Here is a 17,330-nt window from a genome sequence, read left to right as displayed (position 1 = left end):
AGAGTCTTGCTATGATGGCCGGTCTGGAGTGCAAGTAGCAATTCACAAAGTGCACTTACAGCCTCCAGCTCCTGGGCTAAAGCACTACTTACTCTTTTTTTTTAATTTTAATTTTTTTTTTTTTTTGAGGCAGAATCTCATTTCATTGCCCTAATCTCATTAGGTTGCTGCTAGCTAGGCTGTGGTTGTTAGCCTAGCTAGCAGCAACCTCAAACTCCTTTATTTTTTATTTTTTATTTTTTATTAAGTCATAGCTGTGTACGTTAATATTAACATGGGGTACAATGGGTTGTTCCTATATACAATTTGAAATACTTTCATCCAACTGGTTAACACAGCCTTCATGTCATTTTCTTAGTTGTTGTGTTAAGACATTTATATTCTACATTTAGTAAGATTCACATGTACCCTTATAGGATAAATCCCAAACTCAAGGATCCTCTTGCTGAGCCTCTCAAGTAGCTTGGATTACAGCTGCCTGCCACAATTGCCAGCTAATTTTTTTTCTGTTTTTAGTAAAGATGGGGTCTTGCTCTTGCTCAAGCTGGTCTCAAACTCCTGAGCTCAAGGGATTCTCCCACCTGAGCTTCCCAGAGTGCTAGGATTATAGCTGTGAGCCACTGTGCCCCGGCCTCAATCAATACTCTGGCTAATGCCTCTTTAGTGGCTGAGAGGACAGACATCACTGTACCCGGCTTAACTGTCTTGATCTTGATTACTGCCTGGTTACAATGTGGGCAGTTGTACACCTTTTTGTGTGTATTGCTTGTTTATCTTTATGTGACATTCTTGTTCATACCATTGCTTTTAATTTTCTTCCCACTTTTTATTTTCTTCCCATTCATTTCTGTGAAACCCTTACATCTTAGAAATAGTCTTGAAACTTACATGTGAATAGTCAACATTTTCCCAGATTTTTTAATTATATTTGGTTGGCTAATAGTCAATTTGCTACTTAAGATATTTAAATTAGTAGTTAATCAAATCTCCCTTTAGGTTTTGAATAAATATCACCTTTTAATTTTATAAAATTATTTAAATGTATTTTTATTAACCAAACAGTTCATTAATATCTTCTTTGTTAAAATATGAAAGTATAGCTTAATCTAAAATTATACTTTATCATCCACAGTTATGCTCATTGCTACAGAGATTGTTTTTATTTTATGGAATTTTTTTTAGTATACTTATTTTAAATTTTGATGTAATTAATTGTTAAAATGTTAATGGTTTGTGAATTTTGAGAGCTATTGAGAAGGCCTTTTATATGTAAGGTTATTGCTTCAATATTTTCTTCTAATATATTTATCACTCTTTTTTTTTTAAACTTTAGCATCTTCAGTAACATGATTTTTTTAAATTCATGAAGTAAGGTAGAAAATAAAATCGATTTTATTTTCATGGATAATTCCTCTGGCACTTTGTTCTTGAATTATATATTTTCCTCTGTGACCCAAAATGCTACCCATGTTTCTATAACAGGTAATAAATGCTGTCAATGTTATTGTCAATTGGTCGAGATCTTCATGCAATGCATTTAGTTGTACTCTGTATTTTCCAGGTTATGTCATTAGCTAGGTAAAAGACTATGAATATTTATCAGCAGGTAGATTATTCTTTCTATTACTATTAAATAGCCATCCTTTTCTCTTTTAAAACATGTTTTGTACAAACTATATTTTATTTGATATTATAACTGTTGTAGATCTTTTTCTCCTATAATTTGTGGGGTGTATCTTTACCCATTCTATCTGATCTTTTTCCTGTTGTTTTTAAATGATCTTCTTCAGACAACAGGTGAATGCTTTTTTAAATTAATGTGTGAAGAATTGTATTTTAATATTAAAATGTAACCATCCATAGTTATTGGCATCACTGATGGTTCACACTTATCTCTGCCATATATATTTCCAATTTACCATGCTTTTTTGATACAATCCTATTTATTAATGTTGTTGAATTAATAATGTTCTTTTTCATGGTTTTTACATTATATATTTCTTTACTCGTTTTGTTTTAGTTCTGCCTAATTTTTAATACATACAAATACATATATACACACACACCAACACATATATAGTGTGTGTGTGTAGAGTATGTGTCTATGTATAGTTCTTCAGTGTTTAAAATTAATCAGCATTCATATTTTATCCTATCCTGATTCTCAACAACCATAGCCAGGATTTAAAAAATGAAATAAAGTATCTCACTTCTCCCTTCTCTTTTTTCTTCTTATCTCTAACTTCCAGCCATGTTGAAATTCTTTGGACTTTACTTTCAAGTGTTAATTCTAAAGCCTGTATGTTTATAAAAAGTTTGTAATAAAATATATCTACTCCGTCCTCTGACATTCATTTTTCTTCTGCCTATAACACTTTTCTTAGTTCTTATTTCATAAGTCATCCTTAGAATCCATGTAAACATAAGACTCCAGGCAACCATTACCAATTGATTAGAAATGGCACTTAGCTGAAATTTATTCTCCAATCTTGTTACTTATGTAGTTTTGTACAGTTCAGAGATAATATTCCTAAGAGGCTAGAAAATATCTTGAAGTGTTATATTCCTTGTTTTATCTGCCTTCCTTTCACTTGATTCAGGTATATTATACAATACTGCCCTGTTACTTTTTCAACAATACTATAAGAGGAATATTATTATCCCATCATATGGATTTGAGATTCTAAAAGATTGACGAGCTTCAATTTTCCTTTTAAATTTAACATTTTTTTTGGCCTGTGCCTCTAATACTAGCTTCTTTGCTTTGGGAGTGAAAAAAACGTCTACTGAATTTTATAGTTTTGCAGTTACTCAGGATAACACTTAAAATGTGTAGCTTGATCAAACACTGGGTATTGAATATTCCCGATCCCAAAATCTCTTTTAGTTTGGTTAGCATTCCAAAAATGCCATTTCTGAAAAAAGTCTTCACCTGCAGTTTCTAGATGTCTGTTTAAGTATCAAATATCCGGGGAGATACTGAAAGTCAAAGTTGAGAGCTTGCTGCCTCTTGAGATACCCTGTGATACTTCCTTTTGGGAAAAATTTTTCCTTCAAGTTTCAGTTCTATAAGCTTTCCTTAGGCTTCTGTGCCTTATGAGATATTATAATCATGGTGAAACCAAGAGTTTGGCATTATAAAGAGTCAAATGCTCACAAATTTTCCTTGTTGGACATGGTAATTACCTGGTAGCAGGCAGAAAGGGAGAAGCAGCAGAGCCTGGTGGGCAGATATTCTGAATTGATGTCCTCTGTAACTCTCAGAATATTATGAGGTTCATTCAATCAATATCTAATGAAATCCTATTATTAGTAACCCAGCTACTAATTCAACTTTTTTTTTCAGTAATAAGATAGGATTTTTGTTAGACGTTAGAAAGGAATACAGAAGTAATAAAAAGCATCAGAGCTGGAAGGAGGAAAGAACTAAAAACTCCAACTTTTTTATTTTTGGTAAAATGTACCTCAATATAACATACTTGGCAGTGTTGTTTGGTGGTCAGGCACAGTGTGTCATGGGGGTGGGCAGCTGAAGTGAGAAGACAGAGTCAGGATTATGGAGAAAAGAACCCTTTTGAATTCCTTTATTTAATCACAGAGAAGGCTGGTGAGGGTGGGGGATACTCAGTGTGAGAGAAATGGGAGGCAAATGGCGTCTCTCTCACCCTCCTGATCAGGTGGCCTACAGAAGCAGGGCATTCCACCAACTCTCAGTGCCTCCCTGTGGGATTATGGGCCCTCCTCTCCTTAGTTACCCTCCTGCTCAACTCTGTGCATGTGATTTCCCACAGTATTCAAAGGCGGAAAGGCATCCTGTGACTGCATTGGAGAAAATGATGGAGTCAAGTTTTGTCGGCCCCCAGTCATTCCCTGAGGTCCCTTCTCCTGACAGAGGAAGCCAATCTGTCAAACACCACAGGTACAGGTAGCTAATCATGGTGGGAGTGGGCACAGTCGCACTGGGTACATGCTGGACAGCCCCAGCCAAGGAATGGCACTGTTACTGGGGAGAGATGATTGCCCTTGCTTATCCTGTAGTTCTGCACAGAGTACATGCCAAGCAGCTCTCAACAGTTAAAGCAAAGGTAACCAGCTTCCCCAGCAGGCAGCATTGCTCCCGTAAGAATTCCTCACCATACCTGTCAAAGCTATACAGACTCAGACCAGTGAAAGAAACAATTGCATTCTGAACAACTATTAAAACCATTTTTTTTTCCTAGCTTGTTTTTCCTAGTATGCAAAGTTAATGACTTCCCTAGGCACTCTGTGTCATGGGTTCCAGGTCTTCCATCATGGTTTGCAAAAAAGAAAACTTCCCAGGGAGAAGAAGCCTGGAGAGTCTCCTTGGGTCTGTAAGATCTTTTGTTATTAATGGTCTGGTACTTTCTTGTAAGCTGATCCCACAAATTGGCTCTTGCAAGGAGAAAGCCAAAAAATTATGTTATTTGATACGTTTCATAACCTTAAAGCTGAACAGGTCCTTCTGCATCTTCGGGTCCACACTTGTGTTTTTATTCTTGAGGAATGTGAGGCTCCCAGATGGAAGGTATTTGTTCTAAATCAAATGGTGAAGTTTAGCACTAATGCTATAAGAGCCAATGTGTTTATGTGGGTCCAAATATATATCCTCAAGCTTTATAGAAGTTATCCAGAGATTTAAGCCTCCTTTTCTTAAATACAGTATTTTTAAATTTAATATATATATATATGATAAAAATTTAAAAAGGAAAAGGTAAATAATGACTGTTATTCCTAAACAGTGAAAAATAAATATTGTTGACTGTTGGCTTCACATACTGGGCAATGCTTTGCAAACCACCGTGCCAAAGCCTACAGCATAAGAAGCTCCCTCTCTCTTGCCTCTTAATGAGTCATGAGGAAAGGATTTTGTTGCTCCTGGCCTCCTTGACTTTGAGACTCGGGGTCATTCTTGACACTAATCCTCAGCCCTTGATGGTGATTTTTATTCTTATTCTACATGCGAAGAGACTAAGATATGAAGGGTTTGCCAATTTTAAAAAATGTTTTAAGTATCTTGGGATCGAAATATGTTTGGCTTTTGGATAATATATTTTTATATATTTTTTGTATATTTTTATATTTTTTATATACTTACTGCACGTTTTGATTTATATCAATTGTTGCATTTATGGAATTTTTCTCTGTGAAAAGCACATTTCATTGCTCTGGACCTAATGGAAGTTGTCTTAATTAGGGAAATAAGTCCAAAATTACAAGCCTTTTAAATGACACATATTTCCTCCCAAATGGTATTTTGCCCCTGCTTATTATAACATGTGTTAAAGTAGTATTCCACCTAGTCAAGTAAAATCATTCAATATAATATTGCTCTAGTTCTATATTATGCTGTAAATGTTTTAGAGTTGAGATTTTAAAAAGTTATAGCTTCTAATATGTTTGAGCTGCAAAAAACTCTGTTCCCAGTTCTTCTCTGTTTATATGCTTCCTCCTCTCCTAAACTTGACTTCCAGGATGCTTTCCAGGGGCTACTCACAAATTAAACAAGGATGTCTTTAAGAGACCTTCCTTTTTGTTTGGTTCAATGACATTGCAGTTGGCATGCACTGTGCCCTGCTACATAGACAAATGTTGACTTATAATGTGCTTTCAGAACTTTGTAAATTATAGCTTAATATATAATAGCTTTTGTTTTGTAAAACATGCAATAGACTTAAACGTTTGCATGACTGATAACCCAGGCACTGATTTATACATCCTGCAGCCTTCACCATAACTTTCTGAATGACATTGAGTTAGAAGGCCTGAATCGTTGATTGATCAATAGGCATAGAGCTATTTTTTTTTAAGACAGGTCACTAGTTCATGCTGATAGGTTTCATTGTTTTGACAGTTTAGCAAGCTACGAATTGCTAATTTCTTTGTGTACATTCAAAATATGACTCATTTGGATAACTCAGTTGTGAAACAAAGCTATTAATTCAAAGCCGTTATTTCTGAGGTTTAGTTTAGAAAAATCCTCCATCTGCTTAAAAAATAAATCTATTATGGAATGTCATATTTATTGCATTATATTTTGACAATATAACTCATTTATTAAAAGTACATATGTAGGCTTTTTTTTTTCTATACAGTGAAATAAGTCCAAGGTCTAGAATCATCCTTGGAAGTGTCAACTGTAGCAGAATTCATCGTGCTGAGCACCTGCTAGGCTCAATATTTTGTGTCCTTTTTCTCTTTTAAAATAACTACCACAGCACTTCTACAAAAATTCTGAAGTATGATGTTAACATCTTCCTTCTGCCACTCCCTCCCTGCCCTAACGTCTAGTCTCTACCTTTTCTTGCTTTGCCCTGTGAAACTGGAGGGCTGCAGACTTCCTTGTCCTCTGGTGTCTGTTGGTTCATAACGAGGCACAGACAAGAGCTGGGAGGGCAGAAGGAGAATGAGGTCCTGGCATTTCTGCCCTCTCTCTCCCTGCTTGGTGCTTCAGTTGAGTTCAGCTGCCCAGGACCATCGAGCCTGTCACATGGTCTTGTCATGACAACTTGCTTTCTCTCTCCATTCTGGTACCTGCTCCCTTTCCTTGTTCTTTCAGTCAAAGTGATGAGAATAGCTTCCTCTTGTTACTAGCCCTGAGGTATAGTAAGTAGTATCCCTCTCTTTTTTCCTCTCAAACATTGAATCAACTTTTGTAAATAGTCAAATCTCCTGAACTGATCCAATTTAAAGCACCACCTATCTCCCTTCAGGACTCTGACTGGTACAAGCACCTCCCCTAGTATCACGCTTCTGAGACTTAACACCCAGGTGCACCTAACTCCAGCAGCCAAGTCTCCATAAATTGCAGACTCCACCATTGCCATTGGATGGTAGATTAAAGTAGGGAGAAAGGGAAACAGTTATTAGAGCTCATTATACTTGTTGACTTAGTGACCTAGCTGTTAGGCATTTTGGGACAAGGCATGCAAGACATAATCATGATAATGAATGAGGGTGTAATGATGCCAGATGTCATTCTATGTTGGTGCAAATTCAGGAACTTAACATTGACCTGAAGGACATGAAGTTTGATCAACCACATTGCCAAAACCAGGAAAGTGGCCAATAGAACTCAAATGTCAGATTCTCAAACTCTGACCTTATATAATGTTTACAAAGTTTTGTCTTGTATTTATTAAGTAGAAGTAACATAAATATTGATGAGAGAAGAGTGACAGAACTCCAAATAATATCACGATACAAGGAAAAGTTCGTTGGGAGACTGGGCCTTTTAGAACTTGAAAGATTTCTTGGAAGACTTAAAATATCTTTTTCTATAACGTTGTACTTTCATTTCCTAGTTAAATTAGAATGTAGCACAAAACTCCCAGTCTGTTTATTATGTGAACACTGCAGAACTAGGTTGGCCACATAATCTGGTACCTCATTGAATGTCTACTCATGACCTCAGTTCTCCTCATCAGTCTGGAGTAGAGTAAATTCACTGAGGTGGAGATGAGAATGGGTGTGGAATAGATACTGAGTCAAGTTACCAATTAAATTTATAGTACAAAACAGTTCTTTTCTGTATATAATTTCAGTAGGAATTCTCACTCTGTCAAAGCCCATGGTAAAACCCATTCACATCTTTTGCCCTTGGATAATCTCTATAAATATATGGGTATTTGAATATTTGGAAATATGACTCAAATAAAATATACAATCTGATGTTTATTAAGAGTTAACTCCAAGGAAAAGTAGTTTCTCAAAATTCATAAAAATCTGGAGAAGTGAACTGAGACTTTAACCCATATGTTAAGGAGAGAATGCCAATTAAAATGAGGTTTGTTTATTCTATCACTAGCAAGTAAAAATTTCTCCAAATATCCCTCCTGGGCTTCCTGTGTTTTGGTGTCTACTAAGAAGGCCATTTTCATTTCTATTAAAGATAGCTACCATGGCATGGATAATCAGTGTGGTGAATCTATAGTGTGAGCATGCCTTAAGCCCACCTGTTACCTGTGGAAAGCTGCAAATGATTTTCATCGTTTGTGCTCTACACTGAAAAGACAGAAACCCAGGAGTTTCTCTATGTCTTGGTGTCTCCAAGAATAAAAGAGTTGGGTAACTCCTGCCTCTTTCTGGGCACACACACTGCACTCAGGGATGGCTCCTGGCCCAAGGGAAGCAAATACAGTGTTTGTGAAGTTCGAGCAGTTACCTGTGAGTTTTTTGCTTTGATCTCTCTCTTTCTCTCTTCATTTTTTATTTTTTATTTTTTTGGTCATCTCAGCAGGAGTCTCTCCTCTTGCTGTAGCCCAGGGCAAAGGAGTGGAATGCTCCATAGGAATGCCTTCAGAAGGACACCCCCCTCACCTCGAAGTAGGCTGGGTGGAATTGTGGGACCAGCATATCAGCAACTCGAAGAATCAAGGATCCCAGACCAGGATACGATACCTTGCCAAGGGTAGGTCTTCAAAGCGATGTAATTAAGGGAGGGTGTCTTTAATGTCAGAGCTTTATATTAAGTTGTCAAGTTTTAGGGGGTTTATTCACTGACTTCCTTATTAATTGTTTATGCTTACTACCATCTTTCTTCCTCAAAAGGTGAATCACCTTGAAAGAAGAGCTATGATGGATATTGGTACTTGGGAAATGTTACAGTGAAAAGGAAGAATAACACTAGGAAGAAAATAAATGTAGACATAGAGGCAATGTGTTACTATGACATTGCTAAAACAATTAGGAATTTGCCTCTGATTAAATGAAATAATAACAATAATACGTGTGTATTAGGAAGACTGGAGTGTTCCTTTATCTGTAGGTCAGAAAAATGACTGAATTCTCTGATTAGCATCATGGGCAATATCCTGAATACTAATCTGTAACACACAGACACACACACACACACACACACACACACACACAATCTGCCTCCACTGAACTTGAATGTGGGATGTAGGTCAATGGTGAGAGAGTAGTGTCACAACATCACTTACTGAATTCATATCTATAAGTTGCTCAGAGTACAGCAAAAAAGGGTGGCTTGGCACACCATGGCTGTTGCTCCATATGGTGCAAAAGTCATACCTGCCTTTCATGGAGACAGCCCTGCACAGGGTGAATTTCAGCCACCATTCACATAGCTGGCATAAACTGCCCAAACAAACATGGCAGTCTGCGTTTAAACTTACTTAGAGTGACTGGGAGTTCACATTCTATCTCTGTCCCTTACTACTCATCTAAGTTAGAGAAAATGTTATCAGGAGCTTAAGTTTTCTCATTTATGAATCCCTCTGGAGGATTTGGAGGAAGATTTTAAAAAGTTGTATGTATAGAGAGCTTTTACTTGACACCAAGTAAGCAGAGAAGTAGTGCCAGTAGCTTTTGTCACAGTCATTGTCATGATGTCATCATTAATTTCAAGAGCAAAGCAAACAGGGTTTACTCCAGAAATTTCAGGAATCAGTCTTCACTCGAGCTGGGTTCTTGTTGCTAGAATTTTTCCCTCTTTGAATGAAGCAAGCCAGGTTTCTATGCTGCTTTGGCCTGAGTGGTTTTCCCATATTGTCTATATTAAGCTGAAGACCAAAACAGATGGGAGGTCTAGCATGGCGCCTTCCTTACTTTGCTCTTTTCTGGGCATGAGATGCACGGAAGCTGCCCTAACAAAGCTCAGCAACAGATTTCTTTAGGAAGACAAGAAGATAGGAAATATGTACATGAGTGGCCTGAGGCTACGTTTTGTAATTTTGAAGAAATTCCAAGTGGACTGTAAAAGGCATTTGGTATAGTGTGAGGGTGACAGTTGCAAATTCAACACAACAGGCAAGTTGTCCAAAATGTATAATTCAAATCAAGAAGCAGTTTGCATGCCTCTTGGTCTTATCTCTGGGAAAAGGGTTTGCATTTAGCTTAAAACTATAACAAATCGGCTCGGCGCCTGTGGTTCAAGTGGCTAAGGTACCAGCCACATACACCTAAGGTGGTGAGTTGGAATCCAGCCATGCCCACCAAACAACAATGATGGCTGCAACCAAAAAGTAGCCGGGCGTTGTGGCAGATACCTGTGGTCCCAGCTACTTGGGAGGCTGAGGCAGGAGACTCCCTTGAGCCCAGGAGTTGGAGGTTGCTGTGAGCTGTGATGCCACAGCACTCTACCCAGTGGAACAGCTTGAGGCTTTTTCCAAAAAAAAAAAAAAAATTACAACAAATCTTGTTTTATACTGAATTTTATTTATAAATCACTAATGAGATCTCTTAGGAGTCTGACACTCTCTCTCCCCTCCTCCCTTTTCTATCTATCTGTTTATCTACCTATCTATCCATCCATCCATCTACGCATACACACATACATATATAAAACTCCCAGGGTGATGTTAGGAGGAGAATGAATAGTGAAGGAAAATCAACTTCAGAGATTTAGTGAATGCACAGAACATCCAGCCCATGCCATGGTAGCTCTGTGGGGCACTGTTATGGCTTCATTCCGTGTGCTCTGGGTATAAGGATGCTCTGAGCCAGTGGCTGACTTAGACATCTTTGGGGGCTCTGCTATCTCATTGAATGTTGAGGCAATTCTTCTTTAAAAAAAAAAAAAAAAAACTTCTGGGATACTCACACTTATTGTCTGTGTGGTCATGGATTTGTTTTGGTTCAATCACCATTGGGTTGGGAATATTCCCTCCAGCTGGCTGGTACACATAGTTACTTTCCTGTGTGTGATATGCACCCGTTATTGATAAATGGCAACTCTAAGGATAAGTCACTATGTGCTCAGCACAATGAATCTCAGGGAGCAATCTCATTCTCAGTTTTGGAAAACAGCTATTTTCCACTCCCAGGAGACTGACTGTCTCTGTGGACTGGAAATCGGATTGGTAATAGCATTTCATAACTAAAGGCCCTCTTCAAATTTGGCCCTAGCTCAGGGGTGGGGGTCATGAATTTGTAAGAGGCACCTGCTATCTGCTGCTCATTTACCAAGCATGTGGGCACTGTCCGCTGCACTTAGACTCCCCGTAGTGGGGCTTCTCTCCTTGGCATGTACTTCAGCCCAGCTTGAATCCAGCCCCTGTCTTGGTGTAGCTTGGGGAAGGAGTGAGGTAAAGAGGAGATTCTTGAGGACCTTCGTTGACTGGAGCCCTGGTAATGGCTCAGAGAATTACTGAACTACTTTGTGTCAGACAAATCAAACTAATGTTTTCATATGCTAGAAAGAAAGACATGGAAGCACAAAAGTTAGATTCACATTTTAAAAGTGGACAGGATGCAAAATATATCAAGTCCCTACCACACCGGTCTAGTAATTTTATGTATTTCACTAAAGTTATTTAGAAATGTTATAGATGATGAATACACTAAAATAGCAGAGTTTAAATGACTAGCCCATGATGGTACAGAGGAAAAGAGTTGAAATTGAACACATGTATGGCCTTTCTGTTTCTTGTATAAACACCCAAACCAGGAAAGGGATGTGAAGGAAATCACACTGGTGGCTGATGTTTTGTAAACAGAATATCTAATTGTATGGCTTCAGGAGGAAACGTGATTCCTTCAATGTAGTCTGATCATTCATTGCTAAATGCTCTAGGAACTGAGTCTTGGCAAAGAAAAATGAATTCCTTAGCCTGACCCCTGAGTTACTAGGACCCAAACCAAAGTGATTAATTTTTGGAAATTAGTCTTTCCTTTATAAAAGGGTGCATTGACTCACAGTGATAGACAAAATGCACTTGTGATTTCTTTGTTGAGGGATGAGAGGAAAGGCAGTCCATTGGAATGGTGAACTCCTACGTGGAAGCAACTTGTGAAAGAGTCACTGACTCTCAAGGGATACGGAACTTTGAATGTCTGCTAACTCAGAATCACATCTACATTTAGCGCCCACTTAACGTGCTGCTGGAATACCAGAGACGGGACACGCACAGCAACTCTGGGGAGGAAGTGAGGATTACCACTGTGCTTGTGATAGAACAGGGTAGAGGCATCATTTCAATTAGTCCTCAGAGAAATCCCTCCTCCCCAGACGGTAATTAAATATCACTGCCTGATTGTTGAGGAAACTCAAAGAGGCTGCCATTTAGCTGATATTTCAAAGCATGTAATGGTGTGAGGACTTGAAATCATATTTGATTCAAGGCAAAAATCTCATATTCTTATTGTTTAAAGCCCACTTATGTTATGGCAACATTTTAGATTTCAGTTATTGTCAAACATGTATTAAATACTTGGCTTGGGAAATGACCTCCAATAGTCAATTGCAATTTCTCTTTGTCCTCAAGGTCCTTAATTCTGCATTCATTTTAGAAGAATGCTCAAAGCCATACTGGTACGATTTACCTTTGGTAATGTCTCAGCCATGCCACTTTGTTGACTTGTGGGGTTTACAATTTGAACATGTCCTTAATATATTTGACCCTTTATCCACCATTTTTACGAATAGTGTTTAGGTCCAGGCATTATGATATGATTATCATATTTTGAGGTATAAGATTCTACCTGCTGATATACCCAATGATATGGGTTATGAACTATGATTTAATCTGGGCCATATGTCTTGGCTCTCTTCCATGGGTGGATTGGGCAGGCAGACTTTCTACATCCTCATACAGACTAATCATGGGAGCAGGACAGTGCTGAGGACAAAACAAAGAAGCTGAAATTTCTCCCCTTTCTTCAAAATCGATTCATCAGTCAAAACCTGTAGGTTCAGATTTTCAGTTATATAACATGAAAATGAAAGGAGTAAGATCCCCTGTGAATTTTCAAACACCTGGCCACACAGTTTGTTTTGGTAAGGATTCTACACATATATCTCCCCCCCCCCAAAAAAAAAAAGTTCTGTTTCACTTTAGGGTATCCTTTCATTAGTACCCTCTGAGTTTGACAGTAACTAGCATAGGACAACTTGGGTACAAATTCTTCCTCTGTCGCTTACTAAAGGTATCACTGGGGGCAAGTCTGAGTGCTTCTTAGTCTGGTTTACTCATCCTTTGCATGGTGATAATAAGAAATAAACCACAGGTTTTTTAAAAATAAAATCAAGTAATTAGAGGTGAAAATGATTTCTAAAAGCACTATGCAGATGTTAGCTGTTGTTATTATGTTTGAAAATGGATATTAATTGGGAAATAAAGGGAGCATTTGCCTTGAGGATGTGTTTATGTTTTGGGGGGTTCATTCAATCAAAATTTATTTATTGCCAACTCTGTATTAGGCACAGTGAAAGCAGGAAAATGACAGAAATCTAAGTCTGTTCCATGTCTTTGATCACTGTCTGGTGGAAAGACAGACCTCTAAAGTGTTTCCATCATATCCCTGGAATGCAAACTTCTGTCTATTTAATATGCAAGACACTTCATTGTGATTATTATCTGCATGTATAAACACGATTTTTAGTTACTCTATAATGTAAGTCAAAGAAATGAGATTCATTATGTGGTGGGTTAATATGTTTAAATTGCGTGGAAATGATAATGTTTAATTTAGTGTTTAAATAAAGAAAAAAATAATGGAGAAAATAGAATTTTAAAACTATCAACCAAGTTCCAAAAACGTATTTCCAGTTTTCACTGGAAAACTCCAAGAAAGATTACTAGCTATGAACAGGCAAGACAGATGCTGGGCCAGGTTTTGGCCCCCTGACCTTATATGCAGAGGCACCTTGGTATACTTGACAAGACCTTGTCATGGGCTGGTGGAGCCTACTTTGTTGGCTTCAGAGACTAAATGCAGAAAGCTGCTACTGATAGAGGCCCTGGGAACCCACTTCATACTCTTTCCTGGGCAGGCAAAGGAATTGTATACCTCCCCTACCCATCTTCAGGCTCAACCATCTGGCAAATAGGCAGTCCCTGTAGAGCTGATTGCCAATGGGAATTGGATTCGGATCCCCTAAAATCAGCATGAAGCAAAATTTCAGGACTTTGCACCCTGATGCTCAATGTCGGGTTTCAGCTAGGTTGGCCACAAGTCTACCGGACTAACCCCGGGCTGAGAGGGTGGTTGAGTTGATGGAGTAGTGTGACGCCGTTATGGGTTTCCTGTGTGTCGCTACGGAAAGGCCACACTTACCTGCTCAATCCCCATTTACTTTGTATTCTAGGATAGAGGTCAGGAAGACTATATCCCACCTGCCTATACAGCTGTGGTGTGTTGAAAGACCCCTGGACTTAAAGTAAGAAGATCTGGGTTTGAGTCTCAGTCTGTCACTTATTTTCTGTGTGACCTTGGGCAAGTCACTTCACCTATCTGAGCTTCAGTTTACTTCTCTGTTTAACTGGGAACATAGTATGCGTCTCATGGGGTTGCTGTGAGAATTCAGTGAGGTGGTGCATGTGGAAAGTGCTTTGTGGATTGAATCTTGCTGGAACCAAGCACGGCGGAAAGCAGCCTGGATAACACTATGTTTCTTTTGCAGGTATTCATCTAATGGTTTGAAAACCCAACAAAATGCATCAATAAATATGCAACTGCCTTCAAGAGAGACAAACCCCTATTTTAATAGCTTGGAGCAAAAGGACCTGGTGGGCTATTCATCCACAAGGGCCAGTTCTGTGCCCATCATCCCTTCAGTGGGTCTTGAGGAAACCTGCATGCAAATGCCAGGGATTTCTGAAGTCAAAAGCATCAAATGGTGCAAAAACACCTACTCAGCTGACATGGTCAACGTGAGTATTCCCGTCAGCGATTGTCTTATAGCAGAACAGCAAGAAGTGAAAATATTGCTAGAAACTGTCCAGGAGCAGATCCGAATTCTGACTGATGCCAGGAGGTCAGAAGACTACGAACTGGCCAGCGTAGAGACCGAGGACAGTGCGAGTGAAAACACAGCCTTTCTCCCCCTGAGTCCCACGGCCAAATCAGAACGAGAGGCACAATTTGTCTTAAGGAATGAAATACAAAGAGACTCTGCACTGACCAAGTGACTTGAGATGTAGGAATCTGTGCATTCTAGGCTTTGCTCAACAGGAAAGAAAGGAAATTAAATACAAATTATTTATATGCATTAATTTAAGAGCATCTACTTAGAAGAAACCAAATAGTCTATCGCCCTCATATCATAGTGTTTTTTAACAAAATATTTTTTTAAAGGGAAAGAAATGTTTCAGGAGGGATAAAGCTTACCACTGAAGCTTTTGGGTAGAATTCCGAATCCAATTTCAGTTAGTCCCAACGCTGCCCTCTTTGGCTCTTAGAAGATGTGGGTGATTCGGAACCTTGGTCCCACAGTGCCAGTGTCCTCATTAAAACATACTGGCGGTTACCTGGTTTCAAAGAGACAAGAGCTGTCTTAGGAGGGCAGACGCGCCAGTGAGCAAGTGGCCCTTGCCATTCGGCGTGTGAGTCCCAACCCTAAATTTCTATTCACCCAATAGCCTCATCACAGGTTATGTCATGTCAACAAATGTGGTGTTTTCTATTTGATTTTTTAAGAATGGCACAAAGACTCTGGAGCAGAAAGGAGGATAAAAGCAGAGGGAGTGATCGGGGGCAACCTGAACTACTCTTGTGTGTCATCGTCCTCTGAAATCTGAAAGCGCAGAATCTCAGAGGAAGATAGGAAAATATTACAGAAAAAGAGACAAAAAAAAATCACAGTGTCATGTCACTAAAATCCTACTAATAGAAATGTTTTTCCTCGAGATTTAGAGGCTCTGAAGGAGCGTTTCTCAGTTTGTGTGTGCCTGTGTGTACATGTGTGTGCGAGTGTGCGTGCGTGAGGGCTTGCTCACTCGAGCACATATGCTGTATGCACATGTGTTCATTGTGTGTGCGTGTGTGTGTGCATGTGTGTGTGTATTAAGCTTGCTAAACTTTGTTCGGAAACATCAAGGAATCTAATATTAAAAAAAATTCCCTCTTAGGTATCTGTTCACTTTAAATTTTTCCACTAAGTATGAAGTTCAGTTAGTAAGTTTAAAATCAAGGTCACGTGCATGGTGGGGTCCTCTAAAACTCTCGATAATGTCTAGATCATTTTCTGATGTGAGTACTTTGGAGAGGGATAGCTATCGGCTCTTTAATGAGATTCGGTAGCACATGGGAAGTTAATTGAGGATGTGTGTTAATTTTGAATCATGCCTACTTAAATTATTTACACAAGGCAATTAACAAATTGACAGTTACCATTTGCTTTCTCATCATCCTCATTACTATTTATTTAATAGCAAGTCTGCTACGTGTGGACCAAGGCATTGGCTTCTGTAGTTAATATGGAAAGAATAAATTTGTTGAAATCACAAAGCCCAGACTATTCAGTTCACAAGAAGCCCCCCACCCCCCAAAGAACAGTAAATTGTGTTGTATGTTCATTTGGAATAAAGCAATATTTTTACCACTGCTAAGGTGAACTGAAACCTCTCCTGAAGATTCGTCTGTTTATTTACCCTCACTTTCATGGGGCGTACAAGGAAATTAGTGTTCACATACCCAGTCTTCTTCCAATTATTGGTGGTGTTGAGTTGTTATGTTTACACTGTTTTAAATAAAAAGGCACAGTATTTGAAAGTATATAAAAGATTTCTCTTACTGCATTTTGGGGAAACCTTGGTTTACATTTCTTTGTGGAAGACTCGACATTCCATGGGAAGAGAATGTAACTATTTCTGAATCAAGCAGTGAATATAGACAATGCTTATTTCAGGTCAAGTTTTTTTTCTGTTGAAAGTACATTGAAAAGTGCTCTTTGAGAACCTTTTACTAATAGACAGAATGCCATCCAGAGACAAGAAAAATACTATGTTTTTATGAGAACTACTTATTAGAAATTCAAGGTCTCAAATGTGAAAACAACTACAGTAGAAATAACAAAACATTTGTGTGACATTTGGTATTTGCCCCAACATAGTTGTGTTGTTTTTAATATAGAGGAAATATGGTTTGAATTTGAAAAGATTATTTTAAGTTTTTGATGTCTAGATCATCTAAGTTCTCATTTAAAAATATTTTACCTTTGGCAAAGTTTTAGAAAGATGGTCTTAATGGACAGATATGTAAGAACCAATACATTATTGTGTTGAAATCTATCAGAATCACAAAACAAGGAGGAGGCTTTGCAAGTCTATTGAAGTCAACTTTATCCTTTTTTTTTTTTTTAGATTAAGATGTTAGCTGTTGTATATTTAAAAAATCTATTCAGAATTCACCATGAGGAGGGTGTATGTTCTGTGACTCACTGTAGTTATTTTTAATATATTATTTACACTGAAAACATCAAGCTTGACGATGAAATTTAAGTCTTGATCTAACACTTTATTTTTCAAAAACTGAAGTACAACCACATATTATGTAATTATTAACCTCACCTCCCTGTGTATTCTGAAAGGCATGAATTGAAAATCAGGCATATCCACTGGAAGTCTTAA

At 38.2% G+C, this 17,330-nt stretch overlaps 1 protein-coding gene across 1 annotated transcript in view; it reads left to right on the top strand.

Moving 5' to 3' along the window:
• The window catches only part of NRG3 (neuregulin 3), a 1,070,511-nt gene extending 1,054,034 nt beyond the window's left edge, over window positions 1-16,477 (top strand). The window contains exons 7-9 of the mRNA XM_012801454.2: window positions 3,792-3,919; window positions 8,258-8,428; window positions 14,384-16,477. Of these exons, the coding sequence (XP_012656908.1) occupies window positions 3,792-3,919; window positions 8,258-8,428; window positions 14,384-14,891 (807 nt within the window). The 3' untranslated portion in view covers window positions 14,892-16,477. The remainder of the gene's footprint in view (window positions 1-3,791; window positions 3,920-8,257; window positions 8,429-14,383) is intronic.
• Window positions 16,478-17,330: the final 853 nt, after the last annotated feature.

This window comes from Otolemur garnettii, unplaced genomic scaffold, assembly GCF_000181295.1.
Source record: "Otolemur garnettii isolate 467f Iridium unplaced genomic scaffold, OtoGar3 scaffold00008, whole genome shotgun sequence".
NCBI classification, from domain to species: Eukaryota; Metazoa; Chordata; class Mammalia; order Primates; family Galagidae; genus Otolemur; species Otolemur garnettii.
The sequence above is the reverse complement of the archived record's forward strand: the minus strand, read 5'-3'. Positions and strand labels throughout refer to the sequence as shown.